The sequence below is a fragment of the Stegostoma tigrinum genome, chromosome 23 (genome assembly GCF_030684315.1).
Source record: "Stegostoma tigrinum isolate sSteTig4 chromosome 23, sSteTig4.hap1, whole genome shotgun sequence".
NCBI lineage: Eukaryota > Metazoa > Chordata > Chondrichthyes > Orectolobiformes > Stegostomatidae > Stegostoma > Stegostoma tigrinum.
The window spans coordinates 11,560,111-11,577,127 of record NC_081376.1 but is presented as its reverse complement, the minus strand read 5'-3'; the positions used below and the strand labels follow the sequence as shown (position 1 = coordinate 11,577,127).

Sequence of the window (17,017 nt, the reverse complement as noted above, 5' to 3'; positions counted from 1 at the left end):
TCTAGCATTTTCCTTATGGCAAATGTTAAGTTAATCGGCCTGTATTGTTCCACTTTCTGTCTCCCTCCCTTTTTGATTGTAAAGAAAATTGGGCAGGAGGCACCAACCTTGGCCGCATCCCACGTCCAACCCTCCCTCTCGTCCCTGCCTGCTTGACCTGACACTACCAGTCGATCTCTTTCCCCACCTATCTACCCCACCCTTACCATTGACCAATCCCCATTGCATCCACCTATCGCTATCCCACCTATCTTCCCCCACCTATCTTCCCCCAACCTCTTTCCTTTATTTATTTCCCAGCTGCCCTTCCTTCCCCGGTCCTGATGAAGGGTCTAGGTCTGAAACGTCGTCTCTCTTGCTCCTCTGATGCTGCCTGACCTGCTGTGTTCCTCCAGCTCCACACTGTATCGACAAGAGGCACATGGCATAGTTAAGAATCCAGTGCTGAGGTCCATTTTAATCTGGAAAAATCTGAGTTGCTTTAGCTCAAGTCCTAGTCCTAATGCTTCTGGAAGACAGTCTAATGATTCTGTTTCTCAGATTAGGATTGCTTTTGTTTTGAGAATCTTTTTTCTTTCTATGTTACAATTAGACAACACATGAAACAATCAATTAAAATCACAATCAATGTTTGATCACTAGCTTGCCTTTGATGTGCTGGGTTTCACTGCTGAAGAAAAGCTCAATGTCTACAAACTGACTGGAGCCATTATGCATTTTGGTAACATGAAGTTCAAGCAGAAACCAAGAGAGGAACAGGCAGAAGTCGACACTCCTGAAGGTACATTTCCTGGTTTCAGTTTCAGTTTTCCAATCGCACGCATTCATCTTCTAACTGCCCGAATTCTGCCCAACTCCTCCAAAGCACAGGTTAGGAGTGTGATAGAATACGGTCCCCTTACGGCAAAAAACTGAATATAATATCAATGGAAACTTAACAACAGGTCAAATGCCCTCCTTTCAAATGGCATTCAAAAATGCGCCACCAGACTACATAACCAGTTGAAATAGTCACTTCCCTAGGTAGGCACTGATTGCCCACGTGATACTATAAGTAGTTTATAAGGTCATGACCAGACCCTGGGCAAGGCTTCCAAATTTGTTACAGTTCCAGATGGGGTACCCCAAACTTTTAAGGCCCATGGCGAAGAAGGATAAATTGATGCACCTTCTTTATCCACCCACCCCTTCAAGTGATTGCAACAAGGTTCATCTTGAAGATACTTCCTCCCAGACCAACTGCATTTATGGTTTCAAAAGAGCCAATTTAACCTGGCTTTCTTGAATACACAAAAAGAGTGAGTTTATTAATTACTGAACCTGATAAGAATTGGTAACACAGCACATACACACAAATTAGAGACAGGAGGTGAGTCTGAAAAGATAAAAGTTAAGGAATCCACTATAGGTAACAAAGTGTGGAGCTGGATGAACACAGCAGGCCAAGCAGCATCTTAGGAGCACAAAAGCTGACGTTTCGGGCCTAGACCCTTCATCAGAGAGGGGGATGGGGAGAGGGAACTGGAATAAATTGGGCGAGAGGGGAAGGCGGACCGAAGATGAGAAAAGAAGATAGGTAGAGAGGAGAGTACAGGTTGCGAAGTAGGGAGGGGACAGGTCAGTCAAGGGAAAACGGACAGGTCAAGGAGGTGGGATGAGGTTAGTAGGTAGGAAATGGAGGTGCAGCTTGAGGTGGGAGGAAGGGATGGGTGAGAGGAAGAACAGGTTAGGAAAGCAGAGACAGGCTGGGCTGGTTTTGGGATGCAGTAGGTGGAGGGGAAGAGCTGGGCTGGTTGTGTGGTGCAGTGGGAGGAGGGGAAGAGCTGGGCTGGTTTTGGGATGCAGTGGGGGAAGGGGAGATTTTGAAGCTTGTGAAATCCACATTGATACCATTGGGCTGCAGGGTTCCCAAGCGGAATATGAGTTGCTGATCCTGCAACCTTCGGGTGGCATCATTGTGGCACTGCAGGAGGCCCATGATGGACGTGTCATCTAAAGACTGGGAGGGGGAGTGGAAATGGTTCGTGACCGGGAGGTGCAGTTGTATCTGCAGTTTGAGACATAATCCACAGGGGGTGTGGTTTGTTGTTGAGCGGGCTGTCGACAGTCAATCAGCCAATCTTTGTTATTACAGGAGATCACTGTCCAGTCCTTTGATATTTTAGATGTTACGTTTCATTGATCCCAAAAGATTGTTTACTAGCAAACAACTGAATTCACACCTCAAGTCATTTAACACTGTATCAGCCCTTCCTTCTAAAAAAGTTAAAATTAAGGGCTAAAAATGCCCGTAGCATTTCGGGATTCCAAGCTGTCATGACAACAACAAATAAATCAGGATAAAGTACGTTTGAAAAGCACATAATCCCTTCAATAATCTGGGAAGAATTTTGACTTTGGGCAGTTGTTCTGCATCATTCCCTACTCTTATTTCTGTTCAAGGGATTTTCCACCAGGGGTCATTGAAGGTCAATCAGGAGCAGGATCCAGAGTTGATTTTTCCAACCCTCATCTAAAAGAGATACACAATGGACTCCTGACTCGATTTTGCCAATTCTATCCTGCGGCCCAAAGACAAATTGACTCCAAAATTTCAGCTAACGTGCGGTTTCTACAGTACCACTTCAGAATGAATTGATACCCGTTAATAGAAGCCCTTGCTGTTTCTCATTGGAGAACATGGTCAGAAGCGGCCTGCCATCATCAGTGTGTAAACATACCCTTCAGAACTTAGTTTATGAATCAGAATGCAAAGATGTTAATTCAACTACCTTAAAAGTGGAAATGTTGGAAATTCAAATCTGTGTAAATAAAGCTGTTTCTGTTGTTTTTGTGTAATTTTTTTTCCAATTTCCTGTTTCCAGTGGCTGACAAAGTCTCCCACTTGATGTCTCTCAATTCGGGTGAACTGCAGAAGGGCATCACCAGGCCAAGGGTGAAGGTCGGCAATGAGTTTGTGCAGAAGAGTCAGAATATAGATCAAGTAAGTACTGATACTGAATTTCATCTTCATCACTATATTCTTCAATCCTTTCTGCTATTTCAAAGATCTGTACAATGTTGCCCACTTTTGCAATTCTTAGCTGCTAAAGGGTTTTCAATCCTGTAGAGTCACAGCTTACAGACACTAAGCAATCCCCAGTCGCTCACTAAAGAGACCCTTCTCCTTGTGCGAGCCAAGGCTACAGTGTGGACAAAGTATTTGACTACAGGGAGCAAAGGAAACAAGTCTGCCTTCTCCGCACCCAATGTATCCCCTTTCCACCAGGATCATTGGTGGTCCATTGCGGGGGAACATAAGGCTGACTTTCACCTCCCTCACCCGAGACTGGAGAGTTAAATTGGATCATCCCTGGCAGAAACCAAGGATCTGGGGGAAAGCTGGGAATCAACCCCACGGTATCTGTCTACAATGTTCAGTTGTGTGAAGACCTCACCAGTGGAACCACTGGAGAAGGCATGCTGTCAGTTCAAGAGCATTACCCTGCTTACTGGAATGAGTTGGAGATCAGTAGATTTACCTGAAAATGCCCTGGCCCCACAGGACTACAGATCGGAGAAGCACATTTTTCAACTCACGATGTAGTCTGACTACATTTGCTCTCACAACAGACTATCTCAGGCACCCAGCTGCTTTATCCCTTTGCAGGAGAGGGGCATTGATTGGCTGGCACAGTAGCTCAGCAGTTAGTGCTGCTGCCTCACGGTGTCGGGGAGCTGGGTTCAAATTGACCCTCGGGCGACTATCTGTGTGGAGTTTGCACGTTCTCCCGCTGTCTGTTCGGGTTTCCTCCGGGTGTTCCAGTTCCCTCCCACAGTCCAAAGATGTGCGGGTTGGGTGAATTGGCCAGGCTAAAATTGTCCATAGTGTTCAGGGATATGTAGCCTCGATGGATTAGTCATGAGAAATGTGGGGTTATGGGATATGGTAAGGGCTAGGTCTGGGTGGTATGCTCTTTGGAGGGTTGGTGAAGACTTGATGGGCTGAATGGCCTCCTTCTGCATTGGAGGGGTTCTATGATTGGGTCCGGTTTTACAGCTCTCCATCTGAGATCAGTTAACTTAGCTCAAAGTGGGTGACGAATGATATGGCTCAATTTTAATTGCCCTCATCATCATGACTGAAATCAAAGTGGGGCAGAAGTATACAGTTACATTAGAAGGAGGTGATGTGAGGGGGATTAACCCACTGTTTTCCCACCCCAATGTGGCCTATTGTAACTTTGAATTGTTTACAGGAAAGTGCACCCAGTCCAACTAATCAGTGCCTTCTTGTGATGTAGACCAAACTCAGGTGACATGCGTGCACCCTAGTCTGCCTGCTCTATCTGAGGCTGGAAAGGTGGTGCATTCCCCACTAGACCAAACCTGCGGGAACTGCAGCCACGGCCAACAGAGACTCAGGGATGGAGATTTTTTACATTGTCCTTCCATTTCCTTTCCTGGAAGAACCTCAGTTCTCCTGAAGCTGTCACAAGGACACTTGGACCACCCTTCTTAGGTTTCAAACCTACCCACACCCTTCTCCTGCTGGAGATTCAAACCTACTCCACCAATGGCGCTCAATGGGCTTAACTTTGTGTCAAGACCATCTTCAAGGTGACCTCCTGCTTTCTGAATTCACACCTGAGCTGCCGTGGTTTTTGCCAGCATTACCAACCAGTTTGTGCGAAACAGATCAGCGAGCACAACTTCCTCCAAAATGCAGGATGTAAGCCCAGCACTCTCAGTATTCCAACTCCATCAATTTCCATCTGAGCCGTTCCCACTCCCACACCACCTTGAACCTCTGGTGGCTCTCTGACAGGAATCACAGCATCAAGAATGATATTGTTGAAAGAAGGTTATAACTTTGTGTTTTTTTTTCAGTGCTACAATGCGATCGGAGCCCTTGCGAAGGCTGTTTATGACAAAATGTTCAAGTGGATGGTTGCAAGAATCAACAAGACTTTGGACACCAAGTTACAGCGTCAGTACTTCATAGGAGTGCTGGATATTGCTGGCTTTGAGATCTTTGAGGTAAAGATCCTATAAATGTGTAATTTATAAAGTTCTTGCACATGATAAAGTAATATGTAACAATTTGGGCTTTGATTGACAGAAAAAGATTTTTTTAAAATGTATTCTTAATTTTTTAAAAATAATTGAAGGTAAACTTTATATTGTAACTGCATAGGACGTTCATTCTGGCTGTGCAGGTACAGAGAATTATTACTTAATCTGCCAATGAATTAGAGACGAGACATAAAGATAGGGGAGAAACTTCTTCTCAATCTCTCCCATTCTTATCCTTTCACAGTTCAATAGCTTTGAGCAACTTTGCATCAACTTCACCAATGAGAAGCTGCAACAGTTTTTCAATCACCACATGTTCGTCCTGGAACAGGAAGAATATAAGAAAGAAGGGATTCACTGGGAGTTTATTGACTTTGGTATGGATCTACAAGCTTGTATTGAGCTGCTGGAAAAGGTAAATCTGTTAATAGAAATCATATAAGCACATCAAAAGAAAAATCATGTTACATAGCCTGTTGCAAATTGGTGTCATATTTGTTTCGTCATTACTCCCCTGAAGTGCATTGAAATGTTTCATGACATGAAAGGTACTATTATAAATGTAAATTGTTCTTGTTCAATGTTGGAAACCTGAAAGAAAACAGTAAAATTTTGGAAAGGGAGAACAGGGGCTTATGTTGCAGAAGGAGCACGCTTTCCCACGCTATTGAGGCATTTGCCATTTAACACATCCCATAACAACTTGGCCTTTTTGCAGAAGATTTCCAGTTAAACAGCACACTAAAGGAAGCTGTTGTTTGTAATCTTATCCCTATTCAGAGTTTGATTCAGATGGCACAAACATTGCTGCTTTCACTAATACACTTGGATTGGTGGTGAATGTACATTTTCAGCTTATTACAGTGACATTATGTCTGCTGTTTGTTTCCAGCCCATGGGTATCTTCTCCATCCTGGAGGAGCAATGTGTGTTCCCCAAGGCCACCGATGAAACCTTCAAGGCTGCCTTGTACGACAATCATTTGGGAAAGTCCAACAATTTCCTGAAGCCAAAAGGTGGCAAAGGCAAATCGCAAGCCACCTTTGAGATTATTCACTATGCTGGCACGGTAAGCATTGGACACGTAAGGAAGTGCAGACGCTCATCTGAAATTCAGAAAAGGACATGGGGTTACGGTCTTATGGGCCCAGAGACAGAGAGCCCTGAGGGAGGAGATTGAACGTAATTAGGCAATGATAGGGGTGGACAAGAGTCTGCCCTTTTTTTTAATGAATTAATGTCTGTGTTCAAAAGCCCAAATCCCCCACATTTCTCCCTCATCGCTGTTTGAGGCCCTTCAGTCGTCAATTTATGAGTACTTCATATGAGTACTACTTTATGAGGGTCTCATTCTGTCTGGGCTGTGATTACTTTCGCTCAGGTTGGGGGAGACAGAGTTGGCCAACTGATTGGGTAACCGTTCAGAAAGCCTGTCATTTCAGGCAAGTGGAGTCCCTTGTGGGTGATCGAAGACTGGATCTAGGACAAAGCAAGGGCTGCTGACCCTCATCTCTTACCCTTTGCTTCCAATACCCCTACTCCTTTCCCCGACACCTGTATCCCACAAGGTGCCCTCTGCACCCATTATCTTGGTGGTGGTGGGATTGTTTTGGGTGCAGAGGGTGTAGGACTGTGGTTAAATTGGTTAGAGCTGTAAGTGAGCTAATTGCCAATCTGCTCTGCAATGAGTTGGGAAATAATGTAGGGCAAGGTGTTTCCGCCATAGCCCACTTCTCAGTACAGACACTGAGCTTTCACAGCAACCCTCCTCAGCCACAGCTACATGTGAGGAACTGGTCATTTACAGAGCGGAAAATCAATCCTGCCGTATCCATGCTTTAGATAAATCCAGGTATTGCACTCTTTAAATCTTACTGAAACTGGTCAAAGAAAATTCCACAATAAAACACGGTGGCTCAGTGGTTAGCACTGCTTTGGCACTGGACCAGGGACCCGTGTTTGATTCCAGCCTCGGGACACTGTCAGTGTGGATTTTGCACATTCTCCCCGTGTCTGCGTGGGTTTCCTTTGGGAGCTCCGGTTTCCTCCCACACTCCAAAGGTGTGCAGGCTATGTGATGTGATTGGCCATGCTAAATTACCCAAGTGTTCAGGGATGTGTAGATTAGGTGGGTTATGGGGGGATGGTTTACTGTGGACTTATTGGGCTAAAGGGCCTGTTTCCACACTGTAGGGATTCTATGAATGACATTCCTGGCCATGGACTGGACATTTTCCAACCCTGACACAAGAAGCTACTTATTATGATGATTCCAAGTGCAATGACACATTACTCTCATAAATCGTCACTCATTGCTGTGAGTTCCATGCGTTGATATTGTGCACAAACAGGTCTCATATTAGTTAATAAGAACAAGAAACATATTTGTCATCTCAGCCAACTTAAAAGTTGACTCAGAGCACTGATGCTGGTTTAGAATGATTTAAGTTGCTGTCCTCAAATCTTTAACAGCAATTGGTCCAAATTTTAATTTCAACATTGCCAGCCCAGTGAAAATCACATGAGCACTGCAGACAATTCAAATGCCTCAGGTGAATTGCATGGGCCGACCCCATGATCTTTTCCTCAGTCACGACCTGAATCAGACCAAACAGCTGGAAAGGTCTGGAAAAGAGGAAGCCCAAAAAAGACGCTTGTTTTTGTTTTAGGTTTCCTTGTGGATCAGGGTTAGACTCCTGGAGACCGCATGAAAACAGTGGTGTTCCCCTTGCCCCAAGATTACCATACCTCTTCCACCCAACCACAAGGACTGTCGAACCTTCTATCTGAGCAATGGTAGGGTCCATTTCCTTCAGACCTTCAGCATCCTGAGTTTCCCTGACATCACACCTGCCAGTACCTTTCCTACTCATTTCAGCCAGAAGACTATTGGGACACACAAAGATAAGCCCCAGGGTCTGAACTCTCAAGGCCCCAAAGTGCAGACATTCAGACATTTTGCCATCAAACGTGGCCTTCAATTGCCAGCGGGACTTCCGGTTCCAGTGAAAGTTTTTTTTTTCTGTGTTAATATGTTAACAGTCGTTTCGCCTCCTCAGGTTGGCTACAACACTCACGGTTGGCTGGAAAAGAACAAGGATCCCTTGAATGAAACTGTAGTGGGTCTTTTCCAGAAATCTAGCCAGGCTCTGCTCCCTGTTCTGTTCAAAGAAGAGGAGGCAGCAGGTGAGTGATGGCAAACAAAAGGACATGTGTCGAGTGAGTCTCAGAAAGGGATGTGCAAAAGGTGAAGACTAGTGCCATCAAGTGTTGAGAAGAAGTACTACAATTATAAAATGTGCTTTTTAATTTTAATGGTCCAACTTCAGTGCCGGTAGATTTTTGATTGAACCTCTATAGCCAGCTTTGTATGTCTTTCTCAGTTGTGATTCCCATATAGACACAATTTGTAAATATGTTGCATTGAGTGAATTGTGACAGTAAGTGAACGAGGCAGAGCCACTCATTTTATAAAAACACAGCCAGTGATCAAAGTAGAGGGGAAGAGAAACTCAGAAGCTCAAAGTATAGACATGATCTAAGCCCGACTTAAACATTCCAGATATTTGACATCCCATCCCAGTTGGGCAGAGAGGTACTAATTAACATTGAGCTCTGTTTTTGTGTGTGGAACAGTGGCTCAGAGGTTAGTGCTGCTGCCTCAGTGTGCCAAGGACCTGGGTTCAATTTCCTCCTTCAGCTGACTGTTTGTTTGGAGTTTGCACATCCTCCCTGGTTCCTTCAGATGGTCTGGTTTCCTCTCACAGTCCAAAGATGTGCAGGTTAGATGAACTGGCCATGGGAAATGCAGGGTTATGGAGAGAGGATGGGCCTGGGTGGGATGCTGTTTGGTGGGCCACTGTGGGCTGAATGGCCTGCTTTCACACTGTAGGGATTCTATTACTGTGAAAACTTCTCCGTTATTGGATGCAACTGTTTATTTTGAGCAAACTATTTCTTTGCAGCTGGCAGTAAAAAGCAGAAGAAAGGCTCATCTTTCATGACAGTTTCTGCCTTCTACAGGGTAAGGCCATCACACAGATTCCCCAACACAAACCACTCACACCTTCTCTCTCTTCCTCCTTCTATATTATTTTATCTTCATTCCATTCTGCTGTTTGCTGCTTGTCTCTTGATTCCCTTTTTTTCTCATTTTTCCCTTCACATTTTAAACACTTTATCTTTACCTTTACCTCCTTGTGATTCCCCAGCCCCATTTCCCGCCTTGTCTGATTTCAGTTGATCGCAGTAATTCTTTACAGTACCAATTCTTGACCTCACAGGAGCAGTTGAACAAGCTGATGACCACCCTGCGCAGCACAGCTCCCCACTTTGTCCGATGCATTGTGCCCAATGAAAACAAACAGTCAGGTGAGTGCTACCCTTTACAAAACCACATCACTAACATGTTGCATTGTGTGTGTGTGTGTGTGTGTGTGTGTGTGTGTGTGTGTGTTTGTGTGTGCGCGCGCGTGCTTGTGTGTGTTTGTGTGTGTGTGGTGGGGTTGGTGGGTTCGTAGTTGGGGATACATTTGAAGAAAGGATAAATCTGAAAAAAAATTTTCTTTTTCTCATAAACAAATAAATTTAGACACTGGCCTAGCATTATGGACTATTACAATAGTATATTCACAGAACAAGCCATTCAGCTCAAGTGTTCTGTGCCAGTGTTTACACTCAGTACAAACCTTCTCTCACTTTTCATCATCGACCTACACTAATATATCTTCTTATTCCTTTCGTGCTCATTTTTAACCCAGCTATTCTATTATTGTTTCAATGCTTTGTGCATCATTGACTCATTGAGTTCACCGTGGCTCAGTGGTTAACACCGCTACCTCACAGCGCCAAGGATTCCAGTTCGATCCCGTGACTGGTCGTATGTATGGGGTTTGCACATTCTCCCTGTGTCAATGTTGGTTCCCTCCCAAAGTCCAAAGCTGCTCAGGCTGGGTGCATGGGCTATGCTGAATTGTCCATAATGTGTCGGCTGGCTGGATTGGCCATGGGAAATGCAAGGTTACAGGGATGGGGGGTGATCTAGGTGGGATGCTCCTTGGAGAGTTTGTGGACTTGCTTGGCCTGCTTCCACAGTGTAGGGATTCTATGTTTGCACTAGTCTCTGTCTCTGGGCAACAGTTTGCATTTAAGTCAAGATTAACTGTGGCTGAGGAATTCTGTAGTACAGAAGTTAATGGGAAGTGATTTTCCAGTTTGTGAATCAAGGATTGACCAATAATGATGTCCATTTAATTCCAGTGTGCATTTTGTCCTAGGTGTGTGTGATGCTGGCCTGATCCTCCACCAGCTGGCCTGTAATGGTGTGCTGGAGGGAATCCGTATCTGCAGGAAAGGTTTCCCCAACAGACTGCAATATGCTGAGTTTAAACAGAGGCAAGTATACCCCTGTCTTCTCATACACAATCGCACCGTGACCAACACTGTACTGTTTAAGGCTTTTTGTTACATTGACACAAATAGTTAAATTCACAGAAGATAAATTGTCACCTTGTACTTATTATAGGATTGCTTTTATATCCCACTTGGGCATAAATTGCCCCAAAACATTTTAGGTGAGCATCATCAAGTACAGAATTGGGCACAGGAAGAAGTAGTGTTGGGAAACATAAACAAAAACTTCATCAACAAAATGGCTTTTAAATGAAGACTATCAGAAGGATTCAGAAGAAGAACTTCAGAGTTTGTGTTGAAGTCACAGTCATCGATGTAAGGTCATTGAAAATCAAAATGTGCAACAGATCAATGTTAGAATAGTACAGAGATCTCACATAGTTGTAGAGTTGGATGAGCTTGCTGAGAGAAAGAGGAGTGAGGCTAGGTGTGAAAATTTTAAAATTGAGGCATTGTTAAACTGAGAGCTCCTGTAGCTCAGCAAACACAGAGATGATGGATGAACAGGTTCAGATACAGGCAGCAGAATTTTTGGTGAGTTCAAATTTGCAGGGCACAATGTGGGAGGCTAGCCAGAAGAGAAATGGGATGGTTGAATCCATTGACATAGATAAGGTTTTCTGTTACAGATTAACTGAGGCATGGGCTATTACAGGCAATGTCAGAGAGGGGGAAATTTATAGTTTTAGTGATGGAATGGATGGACAGTTCTGAGTCATTTGGGGCGCCAGGGCTGTGAATAGTCTGGCTCAACCTTAGGGAATGACCAGGGAGAGGGATGAGGTCAGTCACCAGGGAATGGAGTTTGTGCCTCTTAAGCCAGTTTCTGTGTCTAATTTAACAAAAACCCAGAAAAATACACAAGTTCAAAAGCTGCAAACATAATATATTTGCATTAAGTTTCTGTAATTCCATTAATTTCTTTTGCCTAGGTATCACATCTTGAACCCTAACGTCATCCCCAAGGGTTTTGTTGATAACAAGAAAGCTTCAGAATTGGTCCTTGGTTCCATCGGTCTGGACAGTAATGAATATAAAATTGGACACACTAAGGTAACATGCCTTCAAGTGCAACAGAACACTGTTGAATTCTAAATTTTCACAGAGGTTTTTGCAGGAAGGAGGGTTCAGCAGTTTGGTTTATTTGGTATAAATGATGAATATTTTCACACTGCATTTAATTCAATTTTACACTGACACTTGATAATGCACTTTTCCCTAAGATCCAATACCTATTTTGAGCACCCATTGGTTGCTCTGCATCGATTGTAACTACGTAAGAGGTTTTCCAATAATCTTCTGGTAACTCTGTCATTGATCCTAAAGTGTAGAAAGTTTAAATCCCAGTCATAGATTTAGCTTGATTAAAGGAACTGAGGCTCAAGATAAAATAAAACTGCTTCCTTTGCTAGAGTAGTTCAAGTTATAAGGGAATAAAATCTTAAAATTAGAGCTTGGTTGAACAGGGATGATATGAGGAAATATTTTGTCACATGATGCCTAGCGGAAATCCAGAAATCACTCCTCAAAAAAGTTGATGGAGCTGGGAGTAAATTGGAAATTTCAACATGGAGACAGATAACATTTTATTTGGTGAGGAAACTAAGGATCACAGTATAGAACTGCAGTTGGCAAATGAAGTTAACATACAGATCAACAATGATCTGATTTCCTGGAGGAGCAGGCTGGAGAGGCTGTAGATATTCCTTCTGTTCCTCTGTTCATTTCATTCTTAGTTGCCTTCTGCCAAATCAATTTCCGCTAGATTCACATGAGATCAGAAACAGACTAAGAAATGTGAATTCACTGAAGTTTGGGATGTATTTCTTTAGGAATGTTTGCAGTGATTTTAGTGCTGACTGCTTTGCTGAAATGCTGACGTTTTGTCAGTGTTAGATATGGAGATTGGCCAAAGTCTCCTATTAGTGTTTGTTATATGGCTTACCTCTCTTATTTGTACATCATAGGTTTTCTTCCGTGCTGGCATTCTGGCTAGGCTAGAGGATTTCCGTGATGAGCGACTGGCAAAGATTATGACAATGATTCAGTGTCGTTCCCGTGGGATGCTGATGCGCATAGAATTCAAAAAGATGCTGGAGAGAAGGTGAGACACCACATTCAGTAAAACTTCAGGCATGAATCCAATATTTACCATGTATTGTGAGTAGCCTTGAAGGAATATGTCTCATGACGCCATAATTTGAATTCTTTTGTGATGGGGATGTGAGCATCTCTGACAAGGCTAGAATTAGTTGCCCATCCCACAATGCCTTTGAACTGAGTGGCATGCGAGGCTATTTCAGAAAGTCAGTTATATTGCTGTGAGTCTGGAGTCAGGTGTTTACAACAATCAAGGGCAATTTTGTGGTCTCCATTACAGCAAGTAGTTTTCCAATCCAGATGTAGTAATTGAATTGAATTACTTGTGCCCCGGTGGGATTTGAACTCACCTGAGTCTCTGAATTACTTGTCCAGTAACTACAATGCCACCGTCTCCTGTTAAATATGGAGGCACCTATCATTGCATGACAAAGACCAATGTCCATTTAATTTGGCTCCCTTCTTGTAGTCACACAGTACAATAATAATTATCAATTATGTCCAACAATTTTTCACAACAGGCCCAGACTTGAGGAAAGGAAAGACCCAGGTGGTGGTAAACTTTAAGAACAAACGATCTAAAGGCACGTTTTCTTCCAAAGCCACTACACTTATCACCACATGTGCATACGTATTTGAAATTGACATGTGTAAACAACACAATTGAAATGTGTGTGTGAAATACGCATGCTTCTGGTGTGCAGAACATAGCTGTGCACAACATAGCTTGGAAATTCCTGGCCAGCCTCCTGGGACCCAATTAAAATTAAACACCAACTTCAGTCTGGCCTGTCTCACCCTCTTCAAAAGCCAAGCACCAACATCATTTGTATATTTTGTGTGGACGCACACATGATTAACACACGAATGATTGTCATGTAATGACTAAATTAAAATAATAGGTGATATTATAATCAATAAAGTGGAAATGGCTATTTCTTACCGATTGCTAAAATACACCTTTCTTCCACTTTCATTTCTAGGATGGCATTAATTGTTATTCAGCGCAATGTCCGCAAATTCCTGCAACTACGTTACTGGGGCTGGTGGAAGCTTTACACTAAGGTATTTATTACAAAAGCTATGCTAATTCCAATCATCTAATCAACCCATTGTAAAGGATGACTTCTAACATTCCTTTCCAGAGCAGGAGAGACTAGCCTGTATTCCTCAGTGTCAGGATAGGAGGAAGTAAGGGTATTGCCATTTGCTTGAATGCCTTTGGTTCAGGATAGGGATATAGGTTACCAAACGCTCCCAAACACTCACTGATCACCCTTGCTGGAAATGCATGTGGGTCATTGTTGCGTGAGAGTTGGATTGATTTAGGCTGTAATACTTCCTCTTGTCTCCATCTGAAGGATGGAACCTCTTCGTCTAGTTCTTCCTCAGCAGAGCACAGTGTACAGTGCCTCCAACTATGCATTGATATTATGTGAAATGGATCAAATTGACTGAAGACTGATATCTGTGATGGTGGGGACTACTGGAGGTGGCCAAAATAGATCATCCACTTGGCACTTCTGGCTGAAGATGCTTATAAATGCTTCAGCCTTATCTTTTACACTTATATGTTGGGCTCTTCCATCATTGAGGATGGAGATATTTTTGGTGCATCCACCTCCAGTGAGTTGTTTTATTGTCCACCATATTCACAACTGCATGTGACAGGACTGCAGAGCTCAGATCTGATCCATTGCAGTCAAAATTGATATGCTTGAGCTCATGTCTCAAGCCTCATTTAATTTGGTGAATTTCCCACTCAATTAGACACTTACTTATCACTAATCATTTGTATTTTTTCCTTTGAGTCACCTGTTCTAATTGGTTTTCTTTTTGTTGTGTTTCACTCATTGGAAATAGTCCATGTTACCTGGTTTTTACCCTGTAATTAATACAGAAAACACTAATCTCTGCAAATTGTTATGCACAGTATTTAAAAGCCTAAAGGATTATACAATTACTAAGTTAAACATATTGCTACAAAATTAACTCTAATTCAAAGCGTATGTTGAGTCAATTGCTGCTTCCAATACAACAATACAAAGACAAAGCTGTAGTTATGATTTCTTGATATGGGCTTGTGAATGCAAGAATATACTATCTCTAGCTTATTGAATGTCAAAATCTGAATCTGAAACTAAATAAGAGTCCCCTCCTCCCTGCAGCTGTATACCATGGTGCATTTCTTTGTCAAATGAAGCTAAGGCAGTACCACATGATTTTAAAGTGCCAAGATCTGTATTGGCTATCTTTAAGCAGAATACTATAATATTTGATTAATCAATTAATATACTTTGATTGAATTGATTAAAACTAAACAAAACCAAACATCTTGTGCTAATTTCTGTACTATTTCTACAGTAGGGTCTTAAAGGCGGAGAGAGAAATGGAAAGACAGTGAGAAGTTTAAGGAGATAATTCCAAAGCTTATGGCCTGGACTGTTGAAAAAATAGCTGCTAATTGTGGAGTAAAATGTTTGGAATATGCGTAAAAGTCTGGCGTTGGAGAGATGTAGAGCACTTGAAGAATTGTAGGACTACAGGACGTTACATTGGTGTGAGCATTTGGGGAATTGTGGGATTTGACCATGATCATGAACATTTTGAAATTCGGAAATTTATTGACCAGGTAGTCGTTGTGAAGGAAACAGGTAAAGAAGTCATCTGATGAACTGCGCAGTATTAAACCCAGTTAAAATTGAAACAGATATTCAGACTTTGAGGACTTAATTGCATTTCACGGTTCAGCAAACATAGTGGTGATGGGTGAATGAGACTGAGGCAGTTCAGGAAATTGGCTGAGTTTTGGATGAGTCTGAATGTATAGATGGTAGAAGATGGCAGTCAGCTCAGACAATGTTGAAATAATCAAGTCTAAAGATATCAAAAACATGAATGAGATGCTCAGGAGCAGTGTTACAGAAGGGAAGGTATGTTTTCTTCATGGCAGGGGTTATTGGTTCAAAATTTCAGCTCAGGATCAGAGAGAGCAGAGTTGCAAAAAGAATACTAAACCTAAGCAAATGACCACTGAGGATGTTCGAACTTTTGGTGAGGAATTGAATGTTCAGCTGGTGTTGAAGACAATGGAATTGATGTTTGGAGAAAATTGTGGCTCATTCAGGAATAGATATTGGACAAGCATTTTTGCGTGCAGAGGTTGTGGAGATAATGGTGGTCCAAAAATGGTTTGTAGAACTTGATATCTTGTTGATGGTTGAAGATGAGATGCACCATGTCGTTGAGAAATCGGAGTTCAGGACAAATTGTTGAGGTAGTTCAGAGATAATGGTGTAGAACAAAAAGAGAAATCATTATGGGAAATTCTTTGGTTAAACTTGGATACGTAAGAGGGGATCCAGTACAGGATAGACCTACTTAGCTGCACAACAGAAGAGAGGTGACTGAGAGGAGGATGCCAAATGCTTGAGAAGAATAGGGGTAATTGTAGATTGTGGATTGGGATTGTAAATTTTGACTTGAATTACAGGAAAGATAAGAATGATGAAGGGTGACAACATATTGGGACATGAAGAGAAAGTTGCAAAAGTGGAGATAAGTTTGTCCAGAGAGATGGGGATCAAGGTTGAAATTTTGTTTCGGGGTTTATGCTGGTAGGTTAAAGTGGGGGAGCCAGGACCTCAGCAGAGGGGGCAGTATACAATAGCAGCTAGCGTGAGAGCCAGGAAGGAAAGTGTTGTTTTCTAATGAACAAGTGGAGTTCAAATAAGCCATGAAATGAGATTTATTTCCTAAGATGCAAGTTTCGAGTCAGACTGGGAATAACCTTGAAACAAAAATAGAAATTGCTGGAGAATTTCAGTGGAAGGGTGACAGGACCAGAAACAATTATTTTGTTTTCTATTGACAGACGCTGCCAGATCTGATGAGGTACTCCAGCAGGTAGTGAGAGAATCCGCCAAATGCATTTTGTTTGGAAGCAATATTTTGTCTTTGGAAATCAGAGAGAGGGGTGGTCACTCTGGATGCCAGCTGGAGCCAAAACCATGGCACTGTGGGTGTTCCAGCTGCCCGAGGTTGAAGAGGTAGAAATGTGGAAGGACAATTGTGGTAAGGATTCGTTAGTGAAGGGAGTAAACAGACCGCTTTTGTGGTCATAGACATGGTTCCAGGATGATATGTTAACTTTCGGCTGTTAGAGTCGATGATGTCATGGAATTGATACAAGGGCAATCTGAAGGCAGAAGGAGAACAGCCAGAGGTTGTGCTCTGTCGTTGGGATCAGTGACATATAAAGAAAAAGCAATAAAGTCCTGCAAGCAGACTATAAGGAGTTATGTAGGAAATTGTCAAGCAGGACAAAAAGGTAGTAATCTCCAGATTTCCCCTTGGACCTATGCAGTAGTGAGTAAAAGAATGAAGGATAGAGCACATGAATGCATGACTGGAGAGATGATGCACAGGGAGGGCTATAGGTTCCAGAGGC

The 17,017-nt window shown here is 42.7% G+C and overlaps 1 protein-coding gene across 1 annotated transcript in view; it reads left to right on the top strand.

Moving 5' to 3' along the window:
• Positions 1–17,017, top strand: part of LOC125462191 (myosin-16-like) — a 76,380-nt gene that overhangs the window by 23,878 nt on the left and 35,485 nt on the right. The window contains exons 11-22 of the mRNA XM_048551886.1: positions 643–781; positions 2,865–2,983; positions 4,870–5,019; positions 5,300–5,470; positions 5,948–6,124; positions 8,115–8,241; positions 9,021–9,079; positions 9,339–9,426; positions 10,332–10,449; positions 11,400–11,520; positions 12,435–12,571; positions 13,551–13,632. Of these exons, the coding sequence (XP_048407843.1) occupies positions 643–781; positions 2,865–2,983; positions 4,870–5,019; positions 5,300–5,470; positions 5,948–6,124; positions 8,115–8,241; positions 9,021–9,079; positions 9,339–9,426; positions 10,332–10,449; positions 11,400–11,520; positions 12,435–12,571; positions 13,551–13,632 (1,488 nt within the window). The remainder of the gene's footprint in view (positions 1–642; positions 782–2,864; positions 2,984–4,869; positions 5,020–5,299; positions 5,471–5,947; positions 6,125–8,114; positions 8,242–9,020; positions 9,080–9,338; positions 9,427–10,331; positions 10,450–11,399; positions 11,521–12,434; positions 12,572–13,550; positions 13,633–17,017) is intronic.